Here is a 10108-nt window from a genome sequence, read left to right as displayed (position 1 = left end):
AAAGAGTGTGCTGAAACTATAGCTATGGATCAGAAAAGGAATAAATGTATTCTCTCCAGTACGATACAGAAACAGCATTGTTACGAGTTCTGGTAACGGCAGGATTTCACACCTACCTGGGGGATGATTGTGATCTTGAACCGCAGGTCATGGAGCCCTATCTTTGCAATATTAACTCCATCAACAATAATTTCCCCTTCAGCTGCTTCATTAATCCGAAACAAACCTAGAGTAAGTGAGGATTTTCCAGCTCCCGTTCTTCCAACTATTCCAATCTGTTGGTAAGAAACACAGGAACAACTTACTCTGGTGAGGAGTTAAAGCACTTCCAAGAGACTACCTGAAGCTGACACATTTTCAGAAGGCTGTTGAATTTGTTGTGCTATCAACATCCCAGAACATCATCACACATCGAGGCTGATCAGAGAGGAAGAAAAATTAGAGGATATGAAAAAACAAGAACAGAACCCAGTCAAAGTTTGCGATCCAATCACAGAAGTTTTCAACTTTTCTACAACGGCAGACAGAATTGGGTAGAGCAGGCCAAGGCTTCCCTAGTCCTTTGTTTGGTTCGTGCTGCACAGTTATAATTGCTAACTTGACACTTGTCCTGTTTGAATTTGTAACAAAAATATGCCAAAGGCACTCAGTTTCATACCATATGTTTTGTTCCCCAGTTAGACTGAAGTATTCACCGATTCTTTTATTCTTTTTACATAAATACAAAAGATCGCTGCATTGGCTGGTTGCTAAATCTCTTGCCACCTGCCCTTTCTAACCACTCTTGAGGTAGCATTCTATATTTGTAGGTAGGAAGCACGCGCTCAGGAAAACAGCAAGTGCCGAGATGGCTATCACAAATGAGGAAGCTGGATCGTAAATCTGTCTTTCAGCCACCTCTTGTGCTGCCATGCAAGATCACGCTTTTATCACAGGGGACTGGGGCAAGATGTATGTGAGAACGCGTGCAAGGAAGCAGTAGGAGAGACATATACGTATCAACATCAGTTTGGCCAGATCAGAGAATCTACTCTAAAGCCTCTTTTCCTCCTGCAAAGTCCCACTTTGCGAATTCTGCCTCACTAGATCAGGGCTCTCCCCCCTCTACACAGTAGCTTATTTTCTTGAGACTATAATTAACTTAATCTCTCTGCAACCTGTACTCCTCTTTGCTTATGGCAAACAAATTAGCAAAAAAAATTAGGAAAAAAAATTTCCTCTGAAGAGGAAAGGGGCCAGCATAAACCTTACTTCCTTGTGAAACAGACCAAAAGGTACCTCACAAGCCCACGTGTATCTCCACCCATGATGCAGGTCACATCTTGGAAAGCATAACAGCCCACTACATCTGCCGGTTACAATAAGCCTGATTCTACAGAAGCTCGTCTAGTTCTTAAGGACCCAAGACACACTACAGAACCGGGTTAGACCTCTTTGGCTTATGCGTGCAGACTTAAACAGTAACACTCTACTATAAAATCAGATTCACTACCTTCTCACCCCCATTTATGGTAACATTTATGTTTTTCAGAACCAAATCCAAGTCTTCCCGGTAACGTAAACCATAGCCTCGAAACTCAACCTTCCCTTCGTCAGGCCAGGTACTTGCTGGGGCCGTTTGTGCAATACTCCATTCAGCCTGAAAGAACCACACAAACATATCTGATCAGCTCCTCCAACTGGACTTCAGGAAAGCAATTAAGAAAAATCCTTGTTAGTGTGTAATTTGCAAAAGGAATTGTGATGGTGATGGGAAGAGAGGCAAAGAGCTGCCCCAAGGCAAATGAAGTGGGGTATGTAGCCAAGGGCTTTGCTGTCACAAGTCCCACTTGCTGGATAAGCCTCTCACTTAAAAATGGCAGCAGCATACAAGCCACCCATATTCAGACAGCCTGCTTTTACACCTGCTTTCCCACAGGAGGGAAACCATTGAGGAAGCCAGACATACAATTAGAAGTGGTTTAACTGCAACATAAGCACCAAAATATTAACAATAATATTAACTGGTGAACAGCTGCTGCCTCAGCCTCCCACAGAGAACACACCCCACTGCATTCACAGCCAGTACGAGACAAAAAAGCCTTTTATTGTATAAACACCAGCCTGCTACCAGAACCAGAGAAAAAATTGTAGGAAGGGTCCTCAAAGTTCTGCTGCAAAAGCAGTGACTGAAATCAGGTGCAAGTGACAGGCATGGCAGAGAGTCACTGGAAAATCTGTTCTGTAGCCAAAAGGGGCACAACTATAGATGAAATGAATTGTTAGGTGATTCGAATCAAAACAAAAAAAGTAAAGTAAAACTCTTTACTCCCCACACTGAGAGCAACATGAGAAACACACCCCACACACACTGCCACCCACCCCACCCCTGAAAAACATTTAAGCACTTAGGAAAACAAAACACTCGTACAGCTCCACCACGTAACCCAGGGCAGAACAGCTCATTTCAGCTATCAGTGGGTACACCTCAGGAGCACCCGCAGGAACTACCCACCAAGAAACAGGCTGTCGCTAGAGGGAGGGCACTGGCAGCACTAAGCTCCATTCCACCCCCCAGCTCAGAGGCCATGCCCAGCTGCACTCTCCAACCCACTCAGCCAGGCCATGGGCAAGACCTCAGGACAGGGCACTGACTTCTACAAGTGTGGTGGACAACTTGATATACCTCCTTCTCCATTTCAGAGTATTCTCTGACTCTTTCAACAGCGACAAAGTTGGTTTCCAGCTCAGATGACATGCGAACTAGCCAGTTCAAGTACGCTGTAATCTGCAAGAAGAAAAGAAATCTAGAAGCATTTTACACCAAACGTGTTACCTGCAATAAATAAAAGCCATGAAACAACTGAAGCACTGCAAGTTCACTGAATGCATAAACACAGACGAGATGCTGGCTAATCGGTGCTGGACAGGAGGAAAGTCCAGAGGCCTTTAACATGCAGGGGGTGAGTCATCTAAGCCACATCCCTCGCACAGGCAAGGCACAGAAGCAACTCCCCAGCATCTTTCCAGATGTTATTTGTAGTTATTATGCTCTTCCTGTGTTCCTTACAGTAGTTTTCCCTTCAAAACCTTAGCAACGTCCTGACTTTCTGATGCAGTCTTACGATTAAGAGCTTTTTGGGGTTTTTTTTAGAAAAGGTAAAATTACCTGTAGTGAGTAGGACACTGAGAGGCCAACCAGTCCTGCGCTGAGTTTATTGCGTGCAATCACTGCAAACAATGCTGCAAAGAAGACAATACAGTTCCCCACGCACTCCAGACGGACAGCCAGCCACCTGTAAGACCAAAAACTGTAATGCATCTTTTCTAATTCTCCGTGGGTGGATTACTGGAATGTGGCCAACCAATGTTCTGTCATTCATCTCGTTTTTGGAAAGATTAGTAATATGGCACCTGCATACCACCAGCAACACAAAGAACTGCAAAATATTTGAGGTTCTGCTCCAGCAGCATGCAAGCCTAGAGGCATCCAAAACCAATAAAACTTTCGGGTCATAAATTCTTGTCTCAGTTCAGAAAGCAGTTGTGGTTAACACTGGGATCACTGAATCAAAACCTCTAAAAAAAATATTACCCAGAATTAAGGGAGGAACTCTCAGAAAGGAAAGAAATTCAGAATTAATCCTAACTCCATCGCAGAAGTTTAAGCAAAACATCTGTGAAACAGATATATCCACCCCGGCTGCCCCATGCGTGACAGGTATGTTGAGATTGATAAGGGGCACCGGCAGCAGGACCCCTATGTAACTCCTCTCTGTATAACTGCTTCTCAATATTTCAACCCCACTGTTACCTGTTTGCAACAATGCTTGGATAATAAGCTTTCTGATTTTCATCCACTTTCATGTCATTCTGCTTTATGAAACGTTTCTGTTCCTCAAAGGCTCGAATGACACTGACTCCCAGGAGGGTCTCATTGAAGTTAGAATATACAGGAGAACGACTGACAGACTCAAGGCGTTTGAGCTGGCGAGAAGTGGCCACAAAAAATCTCTGCAAATCAGAGAATGAGAACAATGGTTACATCCAGACTAGGTCTGAAAAGACAGAGGGAATCCTAAGAGAGTTCCCTGCTACTTGGGCTGTTTGTTACAGAAATTCAACCTACCCGAGGGAATACATGCCTTTGCCAACCCTTTTAGGCCTAAAAAGATCATTACATATACTCTGCTGTCTCTAAACAACCACCAGTCACACCATCTCGCACTGCAGCTGTCTTCTCCTCCTTCTCCTGCCTGCAAGCTTAGTTCAACAGTATAAAACACACACATCACTGCCTTTAAGGTTTACTAATGGAGCATGATAGATTCATTAGTTCAAGAGTCAAAAGCAAAACCCAGCTGCTTCTCTCCAGTCTGTACTGGCTCCAATAGATTTCTAAGAGTAAAGCAAGAGTGAAGCAAGCACGCCCTGCCTACACAAGACAGGAGTAAAAGGGTGCCATCGCTTCTCCTGCCCTGTAAACAATATTCTGATGAAACATCAGCAATGCATACGTACCCCTCTAAAGGTGACTCTTCCGTTTGGAAGTCAATTTTAGAAAAGCCCACAGATTTCTCCATATTTAGGCTCTAAGCAACAAGCTATACAAAATTTGCCTCAAAATCTAATGACATGTTTATAAAATCTGCTTAGATATTAAAGGATTATACCTTCTGCACAGAAGTCATTCCTACACTTGACAACAGAAGGAAATGTCAGCTAACCGATACAGCATGCAAAGCACAGTCAGTCAAGCATGACTCAAGTCAACACATTAAAATGCATCCTAGTGCAGAGTCAGAAAAGAGTTGTCTTAAATAACAAAGGACAAGTGGCTGCTGGTCCCAGTGGCCCCAGGTAAAATCCCCTACCTGCACCAACAAGTAGACAAATCCCAGAACTGGAATAATGACAGCAGCTATAGGCGTGGTCAGCAGAATGATGATACAAGCCCCAATCACGTTAAATGTTGAGCCCATGAACATCTTGATGATTGGTGGAATGGTGGAGTCAATGGTATCTATCTCCTTAGAGAAACGGTTAACCAGATTTCCACTGGGTGTACGTTCAAAGAAACTCATTGGAGACCTGAGGACACTGTGCAGCAGGTTAAGGTGCAGGTGTCGCGAAGCAATCAGTCCCCCTATTGACACAATCATCGAGTAGCCAAACACAGCAATACCTAGAAAAGAAGACTTGTTTTTAACTGCTTCCACCTCTCACACAGAACATTCTCCTTCATTTTGTCATGACACAGCATTAACACCTCTTCAGCAGAATAATCCTGAGAACTGGGGTTTGCTACAGGGGCTCAGCCATTACTCCAAGTAATTAAAAATAAAAAATAATCAGTGAAAACACTACATTTCTCTCATGGAAAAAGTTGTTTTCCATTACAAAATTCCATGCAACATTTGAGCATTTTCCTTGAGTAAAGGCCACTGAATTTCAAGGCAGCATTTAGTTTTGATTGCAGGATTTTTATGGCAATTCTCAAGTGGGGTATTTAGGGTGTTAGGTTTCATGGCAAACACACTTGGACAACAAAGAGGACATATAAAAAGTCACTGAGCTAGCTGGCCTCCCTGTGATGCCTTGGATGGACCCTCCAACAGCCAGAGGAAACACCAGCCTCCACAACTCAGGCAGGCCGTGGCTGCACGGCAGGCAGCACTGCCACGGCCTCCTGTGCCGTGGCTCTCCTGTCCCTGAGAACCAGGCCAGCACGGCTGCTTTACAGACCAAGGAGCCGTTTCCTGGATCAGACCTTACGTCACCAACTGCTGGCTCATCAGCTCCTGCAAACCACTTCCAGTCTTGCTTCGTTTAAATGAAAGAAAAGCATATTTACTAAATGAGTAATTTCACAGGTTGGTTTGCTTGTCTTTTCTTTTTTTCTTCAATTTACTCAAAGTTTTTCGTCTTTCTACAGAGGAAAAAAAAAAACCAACCCCACTCAAATCTTTAGCAAAGTGCTGCTGCAGTTCTGGGGATGGTCACCAAGGGCATCAGAAACATTCTGAACCAGCTAATCTTAAAAATAGGTAAGACCAAGTAAGACCAAGCAAACCTTGAGAAATTCCCAGTGCTCCATACACTCCCAGTCTGACATCTGTGTTCTGCTGTGTCCCATTGACAACAGGATCATCTGTCCATAAACTCAGCCAGTAGTTGGAAGCCAGGGAGGCTACGTGATTACATATAAAGAGGAAAATACTGAAGAAAGAAATAAAGAGTCCAATTGCTCTCATGTAGTCCCAGTACACTGTTGCCTTTACCTGAAGAGAGAAGGAGAAAAGAATTATTCATTTTGCAGATTAAGGTTCAAAATCAGTAATGCCCTCTTCTTCAGCTGCTATTTAAGGTCACTATCCCTGCAGCAGGCCATAAAAACACAACAGTTGCTCTCTAGAGAGGCACTCCTTGGGAACACAAGCTGCAAAGTGTTCTATGGAGACGAGCCAAACCCAACAGGGCAGGCACACATCATCTTTCCCTTGTCTTCCAAGGAAAAGAAAGGGTAGGGAGAGAACCGCCTGAACCAAGGGCATCAGAGGCTCTCTATTTTCACCACAAGATTATATAGCCTTTAATTAAATCCTTGCTCCACGTGATCTATCTTTGACCAGAGGATTCAAGCAACACTGCTAGGAGGTGGAACTGCCATTTTCCCAGGAACCTCACTTTGAGGTTTCTCAGAAAGCCCTGGTTATCCTGGGATTAGACAGTTGTGTCTTCAGTGGGAAGGTGGCCTAAATTCATCTGAGTCAATTCCAACTCCTTACACTGAAGGGCAGATTTCATTAGGTCACCTGACTTGTCACAACCTCTCTCCAAGAAATAGCAGCAAGGTTTTAATTGAATTTTAATACTTTGATGTGGTCAGGTCCATCATCTTAAACAGAAGTTCTGGTGTCAGCAGTCTTCCCGCACACAAACCTGGGGATCAGCTTTGGGAGCAGAGGGCACAGCAACATGAGGTACTACAGAGTAAGCACAAGCCCAAGAATCCACTCAGACCATTCTCATCCCACTTACATTGTCTTTGGAAGCTGTTTTCTTCTGAGCCCTGTGGATTTTACTAAAACCAGAAGAGTGCAGGAAGCAGGCATGTGACAGCAGTCTTCCCGCACACAAACCTGGGGATCAGCTTTGGGAGCAGAGGGCACAGCAACATGAGGTACTACAGAGTAAGCACAAGCCCAAGAATCCACTCAGACCATTCTCATCCCACTTACATTGTCTTTGGAAGCTGTTTTCTTCTGAGCCCTGTGGATTTTACTAAAACCAGAAGAGTGCAGGAAGCAGGCATGTGAGACCGTACCTTCCCGGTCTTTACTGTGTCAGCCTCCGTCAGTTTCCAGGAATTCTTTTCAGCAAGCGGCTTCTGCAGCTCTGCCGTGCTGCTCTGGTGCTGTGACTTCCCAGTGTCTCTGCTGTATGTATGTGAGACCGTACCTTCCCGGTCTTTACTGTGTCAGCCTCCGTCAGTTTCCAGGAATTCTTTTCAGCAAGCGGCTTCTGCAGCTCTGCCGTGCTGCTCTGGTGCTGTGACTTCCCAGTGTCTCTGCTGTATGTTGAAGAGTTACTGAGTTGCCTGTTTGAAGACATTTATTTTTCAGTCTTAGCATGATATGGACCAGGTGTTTACTTCATAAATAGACTTCAACAGCCCACAGCTCCAAGTCAGTGGCTTACGTTATTCTGGTGACAATCAGTCTCCTGACCAGTCACCACCAGGCCAGTGGTTAACACCATGTCCCTCCTCCCCTGACACTGCACTCCCAATCCTCCCTGATGACATTCACTTCTCACGTATCCATCTTCAGATACAAGTAACATGCTAACCAGTCAAGGTCTTGGTTGAGCGATCAAACTCCAGAAAGAAAGATGCTTGGTGATCACCAACACCAGCCTTCACAAACCCTATCCTCACATACAGCACGGCTGCTGAGGTGCAGAAAGGGTGCCCACAGCAGCATCAAAATGGGCACTCATTAGCGTCCCGAAATAGTGTCTCTAGAGCACCATAAGAATAAGGCACAGACTATGAGATTGGGTTGGGGGGGTATAATCAGAGTGATTGCCTTTGGCCTCTCTCAAGCTTAACAGCAGCTGTACTAGGTCAGACCAAAGGTCCATTGAGCACTTCATCTGACAGCAGCCAAGAAACCTTGGCAAAGCGTATGAAAGCTGGACTAGCCAATACGATACTCTCCCTTTTCTGTGAGCCAAACCCACGGTATCTTGCTGCAACACAATTGTTTCTTCACATGGAAAGAAAAGCAGCGCAAGAGCTCTGTGTGCTCAGACATGCACGTGCAACGTCTATACCAGCAACTGGAGCAGGGCTTTGGCCTCAGAAGTTGGTACGCCCAGGTGTCAGCAACTGGGGATACTGGGAGCAGGAGCAGCTATTGGGCAGACTGTCTGAGCCCAGCTAGGGCAGACAGCCACCTTGCACAGTTATATTCCCACCAGTGAGCCTCCATCCTGCTCAACCAGAGGTGGGAACAGGATGAGGCCATTTGGTGCTGTGTTTGTGTGGGTGCTCCAAGTGTCCATGATCTGTGCATACATGGACACAGCCATGTATACACGGGTGTGTAGGTACACCCTACTGTGTGTGCCTGCTGGAAGTACCTCTTCAGCCTTGCTACTGTGGGACCCGGAGCCACGGAGCAGCAGCAGCCTCACCTCTCTTGGCCTGCTGGATCCAGCATGATACAACATCCTTTAACAGATACCATAAGCACCAAATTACTGCTTGACCATGACTGAGTACGTGAATGGGGTGTGCGTGTGTCTGTTAAAAAAACAAAAAGGGAGCAAGAGAGAAAGAAAGAGAGACTACACACCTATGCATCAACTTTCCAGGGGCTTCGTTCACCAGGACTCCATTTTCTACAGGCTTTCCTTCCTTTCCAGATGGACTATCGGTATCTGGGTGTGTGTGAAAAAACAAATATGAAGAGTAAGCAAAAAGACACAAAGGTTTTGTTTCAATCCTAAATGGCAGGTGCAGTCCTGATGTGCAAGCAAAGGAGGGAACGATCTTTACATACACTAACAGATAACTGACCAGGTGAACAAATCGGTTTAGGTCTACCCCAACAAGACTAACTGCCAAGCAGCGAACATTTTTTTTCATCCATACATAGGTCAGTAATAATGTAATAGAATTCTGAGGATATATTTGGTGTTAAAGCGTGCAATGCCAAGTCACACTATGACTCACTCTGTGGAGAAAAAAAAAAACAACCAATCCAACCATTCCTTTTCAAACCACATCTTTTACACAGTTAACTACAAATAATTATCATTTTAGAATGCAATGAGAAGACATTCTAGTAAATGACAGAGTGAAGCTGTAAGAACAGAAGGCATGTGCTATTAACTTTAAGCCTTCCTACAAACTGAAGCAGGACTCAACATGCAAAAGCCTGGTATTTTTAAGCAACCATAGGAATCACATTAATTTAGGCAAGAGATCTTTCTATGACTGCCGCTTCTCTAAAGAATAAAAAATTCTTGTTACTCCACAACATCCCATTCGTACCAAGATGCAGCACACAAGACAATTGTCTAAAACACTTCACAAAACCTGTCAGCTAGAAATATTAAGCTATCTCTGAACAATTTAATTCAGTGCAATACAGTGCAATAGTGCAATACAGTGCCACGAGTAAAAGTTTTAGGTCCAACTTACATCATAATTTTCCTTATACAAACCAAATGACTGATTCCTAAAAAAATTAACTGTCAAGTAAACAGAACTATTTTCAAGTATGAAAGTTAATTCAGAATTTGTAATAAAAAGAATTTTGCTTTTAAAGGGTTCATGCAAACAAAAACTCCTGCCTGCACTATTCAAAAGATGAGGGGAAATTTGTGTAGACTTGGAATCTTCAGTTTTCGTATTTTTATACTAAAGCAAAATAAATGCACAAACCGGTTCAACAATACATTAAGTGTAGACTGCTTGAAATAAAGCTGTTCCCGCCTGTGCCTGCAAACTGAACAGTGGTTCATTACTCTAAGATCCCAAAGCTAAACTGTTCTGTGTGGTCTAGAAACAGAAAAAAAAAAAGCAGAAAATGTGAAAGAGCGTTCAATGATTGAGTTC

General features: G+C 44.1%; 1 protein-coding gene across 1 annotated transcript in view; it reads right to left on the bottom strand.

Moving 5' to 3' along the window:
• Positions 1-10108, bottom strand: part of ABCC1 (ATP-binding cassette, sub-family C (CFTR/MRP), member 1) — a 40901-nt gene that overhangs the window by 4424 nt on the left and 26369 nt on the right. Inside the window, exons 21-29 of the mRNA XM_010131148.1 lie at positions 8841-8925; positions 7441-7579; positions 6053-6260; positions 4854-5164; positions 3794-3993; positions 3149-3275; positions 2666-2767; positions 1493-1639; positions 117-275 (exon numbers count right to left, since the gene is read on the bottom strand). Of these exons, the coding sequence (XP_010129450.1) occupies positions 117-275; positions 1493-1639; positions 2666-2767; positions 3149-3275; positions 3794-3993; positions 4854-5164; positions 6053-6260; positions 7441-7579; positions 8841-8925 (1478 nt within the window). The remainder of the gene's footprint in view (positions 1-116; positions 276-1492; positions 1640-2665; positions 2768-3148; positions 3276-3793; positions 3994-4853; positions 5165-6052; positions 6261-7440; positions 7580-8840; positions 8926-10108) is intronic.

The sequence above is a fragment of the Buceros rhinoceros genome, unplaced genomic scaffold (assembly GCF_000710305.1).
Source record: "Buceros rhinoceros silvestris isolate BGI_N320 unplaced genomic scaffold, ASM71030v1 scaffold16642, whole genome shotgun sequence".
Taxonomy (NCBI): domain Eukaryota; kingdom Metazoa; phylum Chordata; class Aves; order Bucerotiformes; family Bucerotidae; genus Buceros; species Buceros rhinoceros.
The sequence above is the reverse complement of the archived record's forward strand: the minus strand, read 5'-3'. Positions and strand labels throughout refer to the sequence as shown.